A 17,147-nucleotide genomic window follows, 5' to 3' on the forward strand; every position below is an offset into this window, starting at 1 on the left:
GAAACTTGTACTTACATAAAGCCTCAGACTGTTCCACTGTCCTGATTTTTTTTTTTTTTTTTTTTTTTTGGTGAGGAAGATTGGTCCTGAGCTAACATCTGTGCCAATCTTCCTCTATTTTATATATGGGATGTGGTCACAGCATGACTTGATGAGCAGTGAGTAGGTCCGGCCTTGGGATGCAAGCCCATGAACCCCAGGCCGCCTAAGCGGAGCATGCAAGCTTCACCACTACACCACCGAGCAAGCCCCTCATGTGTCCTCATTTTATGTCATGTTTTTCATAGAGTTATACATTGATTTGTGGGATGAAAACTTACAGGGACAACGTCTCCACATTGTTTTATTAATTTGTTACCAAGTTCGTGAATTGTTTTAGAACCCGTTTTGCTTAGTGGAACTGTATTATTTAATAGAAGATGCAAATGAAAAACCAGTGACCACTTTTACTTATACTTTTTTATGAGTAGCTAAATCCCAGCAAGAAAGGGAGATGAAAGAACGTTCATGCCTTTCAGAGTAAAAGAGAAATAATGACAACATGAACTAAATGTCAGAAGACGTGTGGTAGGCAGAATTCTAAAGACCCCCTCCCCCCATGTTCCTGTCCCTTGGTGCCATGGACTGGATGTTGGAGCCCTAACTCTCAATGAGATGCATTTGGAGGTAGGGCCTTGGGGGTAATTAGGTTTATGTGAGGGTAGAGCCCCCATGGTGGGATTAGCGTCCTTATGGGAGGAAGACCAGAGGGGCCCGTTTCTCTGTGCCATGTGAGGACACAAGAAGACCACCAGCTACAGGCCAGGAAGAGAGCTCTCACCAGACACCGAATCTGGTGCACCCTGATCTTGGACTTTCCAGCCTCCAGAACTGCGAGAAATAAACATCTGTTGTGTAAGCCACTCAGTCTGTGCTGTTTTGTTATAGCAGCCTGAACAGGCTAGGATAGCTAAGGTTATTCAGTCAGACACTAATCTAGGCGCTGCTGTGGGAGACTTTTCAGATTTAATTAAGTTTACTAATCAACTGACCTTGAAATAGCGAGGTTATCCTGCATTTCCCAGGTGGGCACAGTGTAATCACGTGAGCTCTTCCGAGCCGGAGAGGTGAGGCAGGGGGGTGGGCAGCGAGATTGGGAGGATGAGGTGGACTCAGCCAGTCCTGCCCTTGCTGGCTTTGAAGATGGAGGGGGCGGGAGCCAGGGAAGTTGGAAGCTGAGAAGAACCCCTGGCTGACAGCCAGCAAGGAAGTGGGGACCTCAGGCCTGTAGCCAGACGGAACTGAATTCTCCCAGCCTGAGTGGGCCTGGACACGGATCCTCCTCAAGTCTCCGGTGGGGAGTGAGCTCGCCTGATGAGACAGGTGTTGCACTTCTAACCTGCAGAGCCAAGAGAGTTGGTAAGCCACTCAGTCTGTGCTAATGCATCACAGCAGCAATAGGAAGCAGATAATGTGTGGGTTCTAGTCCTGGGCTGGCGCACTTTCTGCTCAATCACTGAACCTCGCCCAGGACACTGGACCCGCTGAGACTTGGTTTCCTAAACTGAAATGGAGTTTAATACCATCGCCTCAGCACCCCTCAGAGAGGTGAGGGGAACCATGCTAAGCACTGTCCCTGAAGGTACTTGGTACAAAGGTACAAAGAACTGCACAAATGGATGAAAAGGGAAGATGTGAAAGTCAGGAAAATGGCATCAGCTGGGTTTTTTTAAAAGATATTTTATTTTTCCTTTTTCTCCCCAAAGCCCCCTGGTACAGTTGTATATTTTTAGTTGTGGGTCCTTCCAGTTGTGGCATGTGGGACACTGCCACAGCATGGCTGATGAGTGGTGTAGGTCCGTGCCAGGAACTGAACCCGGGCCACGGAAGTGGAGCACACTGAACTGAACCATTAGGCCACAGGGCCAGCCCTGATGGTCTGTTTTATTTCCTTATCTTAAACTTAGAACATCATTTGTTTTTATTCCCCCTTTTTGGTTTTTTACTTGTTTTATTATCAGAGGATCCTTATGTCAAAGCTCCTTATAGAAATATTTAAAAGTACAGAAAAGGGTTATGAAGCAGGAGGAGAAGAGGATCACACTAGAGGCCACCACAGCCAGCCCTGGTGGTCCGGTGGTTAAGGCTCGGCGCTCTCACCGCTGTGGCCCAGGTTTGTGTCCCAGTCAGGGAACCACACCACCCGCCTGTCTTGTTATACTGTGGTGGCTGCGTGTGGCTGGGGTGCTGAAAGCTGTGTCCCTGGGATTTCAAATTCCAGCAGGGTCACCCATGGTGGACAGGTTTCAGCGGAGCTTCCAGACTAAACAGAAGAGATAGAAGGACCTGGCCACCCACTTCCGGAAAAATTGGCCATGAAAACCCCATGAATAGTAGAGAAGCACTGTGATAGAGTGCCAGAAGATGAGAGGATGGTGCAAAAAGACTGGGCAGGGTTCCGCTCTGTGTACACAGGGTCACTGGGAGTCAGAATCCACTCCACAGCACTAACAACAAAAAAAGAGGCAACCGCCATTAACATTCGAGCATGTTTCCTCCTAGTCTTGTCTGTGCTTTTTCTCTTTCCATAGCTGAGTTTACTGTTTAAGCAAGTCCATATTCTGTTTTATGCCTGACACTGTATCATAGACCTGAGTTTTAATGGCTGCACAATATCTGTCTTGCAGTGTGTCCAGTGTTTCTAACGTTGAACTTAACGGCTGTTTTCCGGTTCTTGTGTATTGTAATTGATGCCATAGGCACATCTTTATGATAGCAGAATTTTTAGAGTTTTGAAAAGGAGGAATAAGGCAGCTGAGGAATGGACTCTGCCCAAGAGGATGGCCTGTAAATTTCAGCTGTGCTCAGAGCCTGAAGACAGTGGAGCCACGGAGGGATTTTAACTAGGGGAGGAACAGCGGGGGCACACGAGAGAGCGGGATCCCTGGGGGCAGAGCGCAGAGGGCATGGGGGGCAGGCTGGCAGAGAACCCAGAAGGTAAGGGCTGGTCCTTGCTAGTAGGATCCGGCACCAGGAGGTAAGTGCGATCCTAAAGAGCAGCTGTTTGAGGAGCGTGGGCGGGCCGTTAGCTGGACTGCAGAGGGTGGAGGGGACCCTGTGAAAGGCAGAATTAGGGTCCAGCAGGACAGCTGTCTGGATGACGCAGGGGAGGAGGGTGTAAGGGCGCTTCGCAATGTGGGGAGCACTGAGGCCTGCTTAGACCCTGTGGAGGGAAGAACTGAAGACACACGAGGGGGCTGGGTAGGCCTGAGACTGGGACTCAGAGCAGAGATTCGGGGGGCTTCCTTCACGGGCTGGGGGCAAGGAGGCAGTGAGGGGTTAGGGTCTGGGACTTCCTCCAGGCTCAGAAAGTCGAGGGGATGTGCTTTGTTGGTCATTTTTTTTTTCCCCTGTAAAATGGGCATTGGCAAATGTTTATTATGTGGGAGAACTCAGAGTACTTGATAATTCTCTTTTCCAGTCTTTTCTACATTTGCTATGATAAGCATGTACCTTATCTTTTTATTTTCACTTTATTTCTTATACTGTGACTAAAATAGACTTTTAAGAAGTGGTGACCTAGTTCAGCTCTACAGATTAAAGTGCCACAGCAGGGGCAGGGCACCCAGCGCTGCCGGAAAAGTCTGGAGCAGCCCCGCGGGTTGGGAGGGGCCTGCGTGTCCCTCCACCTCCCAGCCCCTGGCCACACTGCCCGTGCTGCTTCAATCTGGAGTCACTCCCCACATCTCACTCTTAGCCCAAAGCCTGTGCTGCTGAATCAGAAAAATCTCATCCCCCAGGGGATTGCCGCCTACTGGGCCTCAGACAGCAGTGGGGCAGCAGGACGAACTTAAACTCGTTCAAGTTGAATTGGGGAAATCCATCTTCCTTTCTTTTCATGAAGTCTTAAGCTGGCATTACCTAGCTCAAGTCATCTTACATTGTTCCCATTTTTTTAATGATTCCTCAAGGATCACGAACAGCAGACCAGTGATTTCTCTGCCCGTCGTCTCGGCTCCCTTTCTTGTCCCCCACACCAGCAGGAGTCAGCCACAGTGACGTTTAGATGGCCGGTGAGCAGGGACCTTGCCTGTGGCTCCTTAGGAGACCAGCAAGCAGTGGAAATTACAGCCACGCCCATTTTTCGGTCAATTATCAGAGCTTCTGAATTGGATTTTTATAAATGTTTATAGTTCCACATTGAAATGATGGAGAAGCTGCCTTTTCCTCCCACTACGGGGGTTTGCAGAGGCAGCACACCCTGTGGAAGGGGACGCAGGCTGTAACTGGGTGTGCTCATAACCCACCCACCAGGCCCCCCCCCCCAGGAAGGACAGCATGGCATGCCACTGCCTGGGCAACTCTTTATTGAAACAGTACGTTTGGAAGAAGATAAGGCAACAAGGCAATATTTTTATAACATTGCTAGCATTTTCCCCAAAGTGAAGCCCGGAAACAAGCTTGGGTGGTTTCCACAGGTACTCCCTATGCGATGTCCCCCCGACTCCATGCACGGACAGCAGAGATGGTGACGTTCACGAAGTTTCGAGGCAGGCAGCAGATGGCTCATTGTTTCTCATCACGATTGGCTTGCAAGCTGGACACCTGGTTTCGGTGTCCTGCTTCAGCTGACCAAGAGTAGAGTCTCTTCAAGATGGATAACACTCGGCGTGTAAGACCAGACATGCTCAAAGACTTGAGTTTAAGGAGAACAACTTACTGTTAACCAAGGAATTTTATAAAATCTGTCTTGTTTAATCCAAGTGCCAGAGGTGTGCTTGCTCTCCTGGACTCTTGATGCCTTGGCAAGATTACTTTGTGGAGCATCATTTTCCATTTTGCTTAAGGGCAATGGTAACCCGTTCCCTTGGTATCTGGTTAAACCAAATGGCTGTCTGGTAAATGCCACAGCTGCAGCTTTAAACTGGAAGTTGCTTTTTAAAAATATGCCCAGCAAGGGCCTTGTGTCCTTTGGGATTGCCCTAATGTTTGTGCAGCTATTAAGTACCTCCCTGCATTTTTTCCTGATTTAATATTGCTATAAACAGGGAAGTGTGTAAAAGTAAAAAGTGTATCCTATTTACAGCTTTAAAGCTTTTTTTGAGCTTATCAAATCTTAAGCGATCACTTGTCTTTATTGTAATAATATGCAAATCTTTTACTTGGATATCTGAAAGTTCTGCTATCTCAAATAGTATGATTATTTCCCACTATAATCAGCAGTCTAAGTAAATGTTCCCATCATTTCAAGGTCCAGATAAAAAGTTTCTCTGTGGAAGCTGAGTCCTTGGCTGATCTTCTTTCCTGAGAAGTCTTCAGGCAGATTAGTTATGACTTCAAAGGACCGAGAAACAGAGCCACTGTGAGGAAGAAAAAAAAAATCGGTTCAGCGACCAATTTTAAAACTGAAGGCTATTTAAGCACCTGTAGATTATTCTGAAAGGCTGATGGCTGTACCAGAAAAGCTGACCAAGGGTTAAGAGAGATCAGTGCACTAACTCACATTTTTCTCCCTGAGTCTAGCTTTTTATGGGCCAGTGGTGTATGTGTTATTGGAATCAGGAGGTCATGAATTGATTACGGGGTTGACTGACATGCATGACACGTGAAACTCAGACATAAGAATTCGCATTTTCCTGTCTCTGTCTGAGAGTGTCACAGCAGAACTGTCATGAGGTGTGGACACGCCTTCAACTAGTGGTTTCCGAGCTTGGTTCTGTATTGGAGTCATCTGGGAACTTTAAATCCAATTCTGATTGAATCGGTCAGGGCTGGGCCTGGGCAGCAGGACTTCTGCAAAGTTCCCCCGGTGATGGAACCTGCAGCCGGGGCTGAAATCGCTGCCAGCTGAAGGGGACATTTTCTTGACGCTGCTCGTCCTTAGCAAAGACTAGTCGCAAAGATGTGGGTCTCCAGGGACCCGTGAAAGGCAGGCCTAGAACAGGAGGGAAAGCCAGTGGGCGAGACGCGTCTCAGGAAATGGGAGGAACAGGATACCCAGCAAGAATGATGAAGGGGCTAGCGTTTCCAGAACTTAACCATATGGCAAATTTCAAGGCACAATTGTATTGCCTCTAGCTTAGATTGTAATGTCAGGGTAGGGATATTTCCTAGGCTACACAGAGTTTTAAGCAACTTAGTGTTATTTGTAACCAGCTAAAATAGATTCTCAGTTGACTAAAGGTACCTTATAATGCATAATAGCAGAGTGGATTTAGCGGCTGGCTTCCTCCTGAGTTCAGAATTCAAGGGAAGACTTGCAAGGGTCTCATGCCTGTCCCTACCACTTGGCTCCTCTGGTACAGGGGGACCTTGCCATTCCCACCCGGTGCTGGCCACCCAACCCAGCCCTTTGTCGCCTGTGCCGCTCCAAGCTCAGTTCCCCGGAGTAGAGAGGAAGTGTAGACTGGAGCCAGGTGCTACTGGAAGGATAACCCAGCTGGCTTCTTTCTTTGAAGCAAGAGAACTTCCTGTCATCGGGAGGACAAGAGAACATTTCACGCTTTGCATTTTTGTGGAATTGATCAACCAACTTTATTTGCACTGACGACCATTTCAGAGGTGCGCCTTGCTGGGGTGCCAGACACATGGGCACGGTAATTATATACGGCGAGCTTATTTATTATTGTTAGTTTTATTTCAAAGGGGGAGGAGGGAGAGAAAGGAGTGTGCTCAGAAAGCATGTTTGGTGGATCTGCTCTAAGAATGACAGCTCTTCTCAAAACCCACTGGAGTTTCATCCAAAGGCTTTCTTTAGAAGCACCTTCTCCCGTGCCAGTGAATCAGTCCAGTTTTCTATGAGGGCTCTTGCAGCCGCTCTCTGCTTATTTAACCTTGTGCTGCACTCAAGGCAAAGCTCATGGGAGGAGGGACCAGCTGTGTTTTTGTGGACTCGAGAATCAATAGGTAGTTGGCAAACTACAAACGGCAAATAAAAGTGCATTGCGGGATCTTATAACCATTTACAGGCCTATCCCCGACAGACCAAAAAGAGTCTTAAAGCAAAGCTTTAGAAAGCAGGTCAGTAAGCCCAAGTTCCCCCTCCCCCATCCTCTTAGGAGCCGCTGACTTACAGAGATGAGGTCGAGCTGTATCGTGCCTGTATTCTCGGGATCCAGCTCCTTAAATATCTCTGTGGAGTGAGAAAGAGGATGTCATCAGTGAGTGAGCTGAAACAGAGACCACATTATCCTCCTGCCTGATACGGCAGCTGATTTCATTGAATGTTACAAGCTATTATTTCTTCCCTCCTCCCCCAAATTAAAGGATTTTCATTCTCGACTGGACAGACACGTCTCTGGTTCGGATGACAGCACCCCTGGGGAAAGGCAGGCCGTGTGAATCCCGAGAGAACCGAACGGGGCTTCCCCAAGCACCCACTTACTGAATAGCGTCTCCAGTCGAACCAAACACCGAACGAAGTTATCAAAATCGATGATGAGCTGGTCATCTGCAAACCGAGCGACAATGACCTGGTGCAGCTGACAGGGCAGCTTGAAACCTGGAGTGAAACGAACAGGCAAACCGATTCTGAGTATGAGCTGGCACCCTGGGGCTCTCTTCATGGGCTAGGGGGCTGATGTGGCAATTTATGCTATGGTTATAATTGCTTTTGTACCCTGGCTGCTCTTCTATGAGGCTGGTTTTATTTTGCAAAGCCAGTGCCTTCTGCCGTCGCTTCTGTTTCCGAGCTGTCCGCCGTCAGCCTGCCTGCCTCCTTACTGACCAACATGTAAGATTTTCCTGCCTGTCCCCACCTCCATGGTCACGCTGCTTGCTTCATGCTGTCAACCATCCTTCCTTTTCTGTTTGTTCGTTTAGCTCTGAATCATCTGGGAGACTAGATTCTTCCTGGATGTGTATGGCAGAAACTGTTGATGGTAAACTAATATAAATTCTCCCTTTTCCCATAGTAACAGAATTTTTAATGGGCCATGGCTGCCTAGAATCAGCACTGCATTTCTCAGCCTCCACTGCGGCCACCTGGGGCCTTGTGACAAAGTTCTGGCTGGGGATGCGTGTGTAGAGTGATGTGTGCCCTTAAAAAAGCAAGGAGTCCATCTTTCTTTCCTTCTGTCGACCCACTGCCAGAACATGGTTCTGGTGGCGGGCCACCCTAGGTCCCTCATATAAGGGCAACACTCTAAGGCTGGTGACACGACATGACAGCAGGAGGCACCGCCCCGGCTTGGATGGCTTGAGCTTGGATTATGTGAGAGGAGGATGTATCTTGGTTAGGTCAGTTATTTGGGGTCTCTGCTGCCGTATTACATTCCAATAATAAAATGAACAAACTCCTGTGGTCATGTTTGTCCTCAGAGCACACCACTCTCCCACGCTGCTGTTCTCCCACAGCTTGTATCCCTTTTCTTGATAGCACCTTCTGCTAGGGACTTACCCAAGTGTGGAGTTGATCCCATTTCTGCCCAACCAACCCTGCACCCAAACAGAGGCGCTGGGGGGAGTCTGTTTGAGAATGGCCTTGCCTGCTTGACCTACCAGCCTGCTCAGAAGGAAACTTAGATTCGAGAAGGTTTAGAAGGCAGAGCATCCTGGACTGCAGTTTATTTTTCCACTAAGTCTTTACAAGGGGAATGAAAAGAACGTCGTCTGTATGGAGCCAGCACCTACTTGATTTCACATGGCATACCACTTTGGATTGTATAGAATACGTATTCATACATTCTACAGATAAAACGAAAGAAGAAAATACTGTCACAAACTCTTACCTGCTTCTTCTAATGCTTTCCGCATCTCATAGGAGTTCATGGTCCCAGACCTGTCCGCGTCGATTTCCCGGTAAATTTTCTGGAACATACAAAATAGTTATAAAACCATGGCCTGGAGCAGGGTAGGGGGCAAGTTCCCTCTGTGCCGTGCGCTGAGTGGGCAGGAAGTTTTCCCAGCTCCGGGCCTCTAGTCTGGCCTGAGAGGAATCACCCAGGTTTCTGCCTCAAATGGCTAATAGTATTTTGCCTCTCTGTGAGCTAGTTTGTAAATATGCCCATCAAATCATCTGGCCAACTGCCTTGGGCCCATCTTATCCTCTATGTAATTTTTGTCCTTGAGCTCTCAAAATCCAGACAAGCTTCTTCAGAACACTTCTGGGGGTGGCTTTTTGATGACCCCATTTCCCGTCAATAATGAGACAAAGGCAGGGAGTAGACACAAGTTGCGAAGTCCTTGTTCTTTCTGCTTGCGTTGGCTCACCTGTCTTCCCTCACCCTGAGCTCCGTTACGGGTGAAATCCCCACCCTCTTGGAACTGCCCCCCCCCCACCCTGGTAAGGAGTTGCTGCCTCCAGAAGTACACGCACAGCACGTTCCTGAGCCCCCGGCCCGCCCGCGCGCCCTCCTGGGCTCTTACTTGGTATTTCTGAATCTTCGTCCAAAGAATGTAGAATTCCTTCAACCCCAGCTTCCCAGTCCCATCCAACTGCCTTCAGTTAAGGGGAGCTCCAGGGTCCAGGTTCACGCGGCATAGGGTCACCTGGTTTGTCCTCCCCACTGGACTTTCTGGGAACCAGCATATTCACAAGGAGCTTTGCAGAAAGACCCTTTTCTAGCTGTTTATATTGGTCAAACCTGTGTCTAAGGGCAGGAGGAAGGGCCAGATAGGGACCTGCTGGCTCCCCCTGAGTCCGCTTACTGTTTGCTCTGGGGGTGCTGTGGGAGGATCCTAGACCCTGCTAAAAACGAGCTGTCACATGATATTCAGGGGGCTGCAGAGGGCTTCTAATGGCTGGCCCCTTGCTGATTTGGGGAGCCCTATTTGGAGTATTTCTCAGAGGCTTTTTGTGGGGGGAGCTACACGGTGGGTGCTGTGAGCCCACAAGATAAAACTGTCTAGAGGCTTAGCCCGTCCCTGGCCAGCACTCCTCGGTGAGCATCGGGAACAAGGGGGAAACGGATGCTCATCTGCCTCAGGGCCAGGTGGGTGGCCTGGAAGGAGCCAGAGCAAAGGAGGAGGATGCTCATGGCGGGTGGGCCCCGGATCTACGAATCAAGAAGGAAATCGTGACCAGAGGAAGCAGGTTCACATCAGAAATATCACGGTTTAGGGAATATTTCCCTAGAGGAAATAGTGGAAAGACTGTCCCTCAGGAAACAAATCTGAGCTGCTTCGGGCGGAGGATGGTGGGGTGCTGTCAGAAATTTCCTGCACGAGGCCCAGGGATGCTGGCCGACCTGCACTTGGAGCCCGCGGAGGTGGCCAGGACGCGCAGCATCTCCTTTTCCCTCATCTCTAGTGTCTCATGCTTCCCCAGGAAGGGAGGTCCGCGCTGACCATAGTGCTACCACAAGTCAGCAAGCCGGCACGGCAGCCGTGCTAAAGGGCAGCGTGCTGGAACCCTTCTAGAGCGAAGTTTCCAGCCCCTTCAGCCCTTCTCTCTAGACCACATTAAAGGATACATCCAACATGTCAACCATGATTTTGCAGGTCTCGATGCTGAAGCCATCGGACTTGATATCTTGCCCTAGAAGACAAAGTAAATGTTTCAGGGAAATCTTCTAGAGCAGCGCTGTCCAATAGAACCTCCTCCAATGATGGAAATGTCCTGTATCTGCACCCTCCAATACTTCAATTATTTTAAATCGCCACATCTGGCTCCTGGCGACCATCCTGGGACAGTGCAGAGGCTGCATAATATTCGCCTGACTTCTCTGTAGATTTGCTGCGGGCAAACAGGTTTCTAATAAGTGCTTTTTAAGTAAATAAATAACGATAAATGATTGGGTCTTTATGTGCTCACGGGTACCAAGTCGCCTGTGGTCGTCAGGCGGGGAAATGAAAAGTGGAGGGCCCGTGAGTTCCTGGTAGGCTGGGACCCGTGAGAGTAAGAGATTTACTTGGGTCATCCATCTGCTGACAGCGACAGAGCATCCATGTCCCCAGCTGACTGAGGAGCCTGAGGACCCGGAAGCCATCAATCTGGAGCCACTGTGCTCTACCAGGTGAGTCCTGTCTCGTTTGGGGTTGGCAGGTGGTATGAGACCGTTGTCACAAATGTGAGTCTGGTTCCCCACTGATTCATGAGGAGCCCCCTGTTTTGTCATGTCCTTGTGAAAGGCTATAACCTAATTGTCTCAAAGCTGGCATCTGGGCACTGACCCCGTCTCAGGAATGGGCATGGGGCTCAGTGTGGGACCCTTGGGCAGAAGGCAGCCATCACCAGGCAGCCGGAGGAGGGGACCGAGCTCAGAGGCACGGGTGAAGCAAATGCTGTCCCCCAACAAGGAGCTGCTGAACCCAAGCCTGGCCTCATTCTCCCCTCCCCCACCCCACCCTCCATCTGTGGAGGAACAATGAGGCTTTAGTCCCCTTGGGCTCATCATGGCCACACATCTGAAGAGCCCATGACCTCACTTGTGCCTGGTGGCCTCAAGGGTAAACACCATCTTCTTGTCCTCCCCCAGATTGGAGGAGGAAGGGTGAGGACCAGGCCCGCCTTGGGGAAGTCCTGCGCTGGTCTGGCCATTCTGAGCCCCTGGTGGGGAGCTCTGTGAATCACGGAAGCTCTAAGGCAGCCGTGTGTTCGGGGCCACAGGGCAGGTCCCAGTTATCTATGGTCCCTGCGAGGGGCGGGTGGTTCACGTTCACCGGGATGGAAGACCCCGCTGGCCCTGGACTCTCCTTGGGCTCTAAGTGGAAGATTTCCTTTTATCTCGTGGAGTTAGACCAGAGGCAGCCTTTGAAATCCACGAGACTGCTAGAGATGGTCCACGGGGCTGATGTTCAGGACATGACAACATACGCGTTTGTTTCTGATCCAGGCTTCTAACTTCTGACATTTACAAACCCCTGCTCGGTGGACAGCCATCCTATCAAAGGCAGCATGGTTCTTGTGATCATTTGAGGAGGAAAAAAATAGATGTGTGTGTGTGTTTCTCCCTCTTGGTGATCAATAGTATGTGTGGGGGGGGTGATATTGGCTTTGATATTTTTGCTTAAGAAATAGTCACAAGGGGGCCGGCCTTGTGACCGAGTGGTTAAATTCGCACGCTCTGCTTCGGCGGCCCAGGGTTTCGCTGTTTTGGATCCTGGGTGCGGACATGGCACTGCTCATCAGGCCATGCTGAGACGGCACCCCACATGCCACAACTAGAAAGACCCACAACTAAAAATATGCAACTACGTACCCGGGGGACTTTGGGAAGAAAAAGGAAAAAATAAAATCTTAAAAAAAAAAAAAAAGAAAGAAATAGTTACAAGCTGAAGAGGTTTGTGAGAAGCAGGGCTCCCTAGCTCCTTCTCAAGTCTCTATCTGGTTTTATTCATTCTTCATGGAAACCCTACAGCTTGGGCTGAGAGTGGCCTTTCTGGAGCCTTGAAGTCACTTGCCTAGCCCATTGGCTCCAATGAAGTGACATTTCTCCCAGTAAAGAAGTGGTCAGACTGGCTCCTTTAAACACACATTTGAGAGATGAAGGCCATTCCCTTAGTTTGGGTAGAAGATGGTCCATTGATCCTTCCATTCTGGCTGATCAGTGAGATGTTGTCACTCCATCACTGGGTCCCTGCTAAATAAATGCAGCCAGGAAATTCAGGGGCTTGGAAGGCCTTCTGGCTGCCCTTATCTGGGCTCACTCAGCCTTTTCTTACCAATTAGTCATCGTAATAGCCACCATTTATGGAGCGCAGTCTTTGTGCTCGGCAGTTTCCACGTTACCTCATTTAAGAGGCTCAACCACTCCTAAGACGTAAGTAGTAATAAGCCTCTTTTGCAGATAAGGAAACAAGAGTCAGAGAGGTTATATACCCTTGTTCAGATCACAGAGCCAGTAAGCAGCGGAAACCTGGATGTGCTCTTTCATCTCTAGACCCTGGAAACCTTTATTCTTTTGATCACATCGAGTAGAGCCTCCTTCACCACTTCTTCGATGGTGGCGGTGGCAGGGGTATTTATGTGGCTGTAAGGAGCGATGGTGCAGCCACAGCAGCCAAGACATGGAAGGGGAAGGATTCCCATGTTGCCTCGAGTCCGCAAGAGGAGTAGGATGAAGGATTTGCAAGGAGGGGATACTTACGCTTTGCTAGAATTCTTCTCAGGATGGTCTGCAACTCGAAGGCAGAAATCTCCGCATCCTGTGGACGTGCAACCAGAGCATCATTACTGGCTCCCTTGGAGCAGCACATGAGCAATGGATGCCCGCCCCGGCCAAGCCCCTGGGAGGTGCATTCCGTAGGTCTGGGCTGGAGTCTACGAATGTGCACTCCCAACAAGCCCCAGTAGATGCTGCTGCTTCCCCAGAACACACTTGGAGTGGCACTGCCACAGCCCGTGTTTCAGATAGTGTTGTAAGGTACAGCGTGCTCTAGGCAGAGTTCATTCGCCAGTTCGTTGCCGTACAGAAGATGAAGGATAAATTCTCCACTCTACCCACGTCTGTGGTCTGACTTGACTTGGTTCGCTCACACCATTCCTCCCATCCAGCATGCCTTCCTCACCCTTTAAAACTCAGATCTGGCTTCCTGCAAAGCTGATCAGAACCAGCTGTCTCCAGGAACCAGCCCAGCACTTTCTCTTAGCCAGGGCTCCTCAGAGGTGGCTCATGTGCCTCTATTCACTCACACATGTCGTGTCACTGGGGGACAAGCCCCACTGTTGAAGAGCAAGATTGACTGTGGTCATTTTTGCCTGCTGGGGCCAGGTGTGTGTGTTTGATTCAGTCAGCGGAGAAACAAGTCTCCGTGGCGCCCCGTTCCCTTAGAAGCCGGGAGGGAGGGAGGCAGGGGGAGCAGCCGGCACCTACTTTAGCACTTGGGTGAGGAGGCCCAGAGGAGCTCTGGGGTGGACACCGGAGGGACCTAGATCCTCCGTATAATGGAGGCGGATGACTTTTTTTGGAGTTGTTGGGAAGAAACAAGGCTGAATAATCTGTAGCCGACTAAAGCCTCAATGGCTGAGGGTTTTCTTAAGAACAGGGAAGTCTAGGACTCTGTTGTAAGTTGCTTGCATTCTTCTGTTCCCCCAAATATTTTTGTGGAAATTAAGGATAAGGGGCCGAGTTCCATGTCTCAGTTGAGTGGAACCGAGAAAACAGCCACAAGGTGAGGCCAAGAATCCTAAGGTAGGAGAAATGCAGAGCCAGAGAGACCACGGAAACGGAAGCCCCGGCATCGCTCAGGGGTCCTGGGGAGGACATGGGCGAGGAATCTGATCAGAAGTCGGAGTTAATTTGCAATTTCTTTGTTTTGTTGTTTGTTTCCTCTCCCCTTTGAAACTGAAGGCTCCCTGAGGGGAAAGACTGTCTTTTCAACCAGAGTGAAGAGCATAGAGACCGGGGAACACCTACCTCCCCGGCCAACTGGGCAAACAGCTTCTTGAATCCATCTTCAATGTCGTCCTCACTGACGTTGATCTGGAAGGTGAGGCACAGAAGTAAGAAACAATTGACCCAAGCAAAGAATGACGCCAGGGGGCCTGCCTGCCCTCTCTCCCGGGGCAGCCGCCCCTCCCCGATCACGGTTCCCCTTCTCCACCTCTTGGGCCTGAATTCTAAGGTTACTGGGATTGCAATAAGGCATGGTGTGAAGAATTAATACAAGAAATTCCTTTTCTAGTTAAAACACAGGAGAGGGAATAGAAACTATGTGGGAAGGAGTTAAACTCTAATTTCTCACACACGTATCTTCTTAATCATTTAACCAAAAGGGCCTTTTATGATCTACTCTAATGGGGATTCAGAAGTAAAAAAGACTAGCTGGAATGTTCTAGAAGGATTTTGGCAGTGGCTGGTGGGCACAAGCCCATGAGGCTCTCTGAAATTGTTGGGTCTCCTACTGAGGACACAGGACAAGCACAGACCTTAGGAAAGTGAGGGGTCAATGATGATCACACCACCCAGGTCCTGGGACAGTAGGGAGCAGACTTCCCTCCTCTGTGGTGCTGTCCTTCCTCAACTTTGGATTTGTTGTGGTTGGGCCTATTTGAAGTTCCTGAGTTGTACCCCTCAAAGCCCTTTGGGATTTACCGCTCAATCACAACACTTAGAACTCTGGGCAACCTGAGAAATCTTGTCATCCAGTACTCTCATTTTACAGATGAGGAAACTGAGGCCTGGAAGGGAGAGTGACAAGCACCTCGCACGGATCAGTGCAGTACTGGTGTCCCGTCCTTCTCCACAGCACCCCGCATGCACATGGGCTAACTCCGCCCTAACGGGCAGGGGACTGCTCAGGCCCAACACAGCGGCCAGAGCCGCTGCAGGAGGCACTCATGGGCCCCCCGCGGCAGGGATGTGTCTTCCGTTTCAAGCTGTGTTCATGAAGTCCTGGGGGCCTCCTAAACCCTTGGGATCATGTTTGTTCCTCTGCTCCCTGCGTTGGCCAGGACAGAGTGGGTGAAATTCAAGGAGCTACAAGTACCTCTTCAAGGTTGGCCTCGATTTCATCATCAACAACTCTGGAAAGAGAAGGAAATGATGTGTTACTGGAAGGGAGGTGAGGGTGAAAAGAAACGTTGCAGAAATCCCTGCTAAAGTGGAAGTTGACGTTGAATCCAGCATGGGGTGGGCAGAGGGGATTTCTCTGTGCCCTGAGTTTCTGTGCTAACACGTCCCCCGCGTAGCAGAAATTAAGGCAGCAATGATCCAAGGAAGATTTGTGGCCGAAACAACTTGGAGAGCCGGAGATTCTACCGTTGGCTGGGTTTTGGTCTTCATCAGACAGCACGGTCTTCCCGGGCAGCAGGGTGCTGGGACTCTGGACCACTCACTCCGGTCCTGGCCTCAGGGAACCGCTTTCAGTTCCACTGGAAACACTCTTTGCCATGGTAAATCTTTCAAACTGAGAATCAGGCAATGGACACCGCTGCCTATGGGTTCTGCTTAGGGTTGGAGCAGGCAGGCAGTGCAGAGGCCTGTGTGAGATTTCAATTCAGGCAGTGGTCATTTATCCCGTGCACAGTCCTGTGTGTGGGTCCCTCTGCTCCATGTGAGGGCAGTTAAGCTTAGGAGGGTCTTCCCTGTGCCCCTGCATCTTACACTGAGAGTCCCATTCTGCGGTGCCGACACCTCACAGGGGAAAGGATATGGGACTCTTGGTGCTGACAGTTGGAGCCTGCAGCAGAAGGATTAATATCCTGGGACAGGAAAGGCAGGCACCTTTGTGGGGTGGGGGTGTCCCGCCATGGTGGGCAGCTCCCCTGGAGAGCAGGAAAATTGAGGGGGTGGGAGTTTCCGTGGATAGTGGCTTGTGGTTGGCAGGGAGGGAGAGTCCTGGGGTTGACACAGGACGGTGTCATTGCAATGGCACCAGTCAGGTCCCCATTTCCTTGTCAGTGGTAAACTGGATGTGCCAGGATTCCTCCCAGGATCCTGAGAGCTGAGAGCGGGCCCCTTCCCGTGAAGCTCTAGCAAAGGAGGGGACCTGTCCGTGGCAGGAACTGGTCTGCAGCTGCCCAGCACTGTTCCGTCACCTTAACAGCACCCCAGTTTTCTCAGGGGAAACTCCTTCTCTGCCGTGCATTGTCCTGCAGCACGGGTCATTCCCCGCTTCTCCTCCCACTGCCCTCTCCCCTCTGTAGGCGGGCTTACAGAGGCCACCTGACACACTCTACTGGGTCTTTGGATCTCAGCACGTGGCACAGGTCAGAGGCGACACAGCAGTTGCCATGTCCCCGCTTCCCACACCCCAGCCCTCCAGCACACCCTTGGCCCCTGCTCTTCCCTATCTGGTCCCCCCGCCGCCTCCCATCAGCTCTAGATTCCCCGGGGCCTTTCAGTAAATCTCCTTGTGCTTAAGTTGCCCAAGGCTGATTATGTCTCTTGCAATCAAGCGCCCAACGGAATAGACAGGGTTGAGGCAGCAGCTGAAGCGGCAGAAGCCGTGGTGAATTGAGGCCATACTGACAGTGGCATGAGCCATAAAGGGTCCCCAAATAGCTGGGATCCAATAAGCAAGGTGGGAGGGAGCTGGGCTGTAATGGGGACAGGTTGTGAAGACAGAGACCATTGAGACTGTCGTTTACACTTGTCTCCCCCAGGCTGGTCAACTGGGAAAACAAGGATTAGACAGACCAGCACTGCCCGGATCTCTCCAACTGATGGCATTGGGTTCATAGAGAGTCTACTATGGATCGTTAAAGTGAAAATGACAACTTGATCATTCAGAGACACGACTGTGAAATTAGATTCTGCAATTTGCTCCTCAACTACCCCTTTCCT

At 50.3% G+C, this 17,147-nt stretch overlaps 1 protein-coding gene across 2 annotated transcripts in view; it reads right to left on the reverse strand.

Annotated features, from left to right (window-relative positions):
• Nucleotides 1-4,329: 4,329 nt before the first annotated feature.
• Nucleotides 4,330-17,147, reverse strand: part of CAPN2 (calpain 2) — a 59,191-nt gene continuing 46,373 nt past the window's right edge. For both annotated transcript variants that reach the window (XM_070256022.1, XM_023632677.2), the window contains 9 exons: nt 15,349-15,385; nt 14,277-14,342; nt 13,008-13,065; nt 10,392-10,456; nt 9,346-9,414; nt 8,709-8,787; nt 7,364-7,480; nt 7,053-7,111; nt 4,330-5,339 (listed from right to left, as the gene is read on the reverse strand). In XM_070256022.1, the coding sequence (XP_070112123.1) occupies nt 5,316-5,339; nt 7,053-7,111; nt 7,364-7,480; nt 8,709-8,787; nt 9,346-9,414; nt 10,392-10,456; nt 13,008-13,065; nt 14,277-14,342; nt 15,349-15,385 (574 nt within the window). In that variant the 3' untranslated portion in view covers nt 4,330-5,315. The remainder of the gene's footprint in view (nt 5,340-7,052; nt 7,112-7,363; nt 7,481-8,708; nt 8,788-9,345; nt 9,415-10,391; nt 10,457-13,007; nt 13,066-14,276; nt 14,343-15,348; nt 15,386-17,147) is intronic.

The sequence above is a fragment of the Equus caballus genome, chromosome 30 (genome assembly GCF_041296265.1).
Source record: "Equus caballus isolate H_3958 breed thoroughbred chromosome 30, TB-T2T, whole genome shotgun sequence".
Lineage (NCBI taxonomy): Eukaryota > Metazoa > Chordata > Mammalia > Perissodactyla > Equidae > Equus > Equus caballus.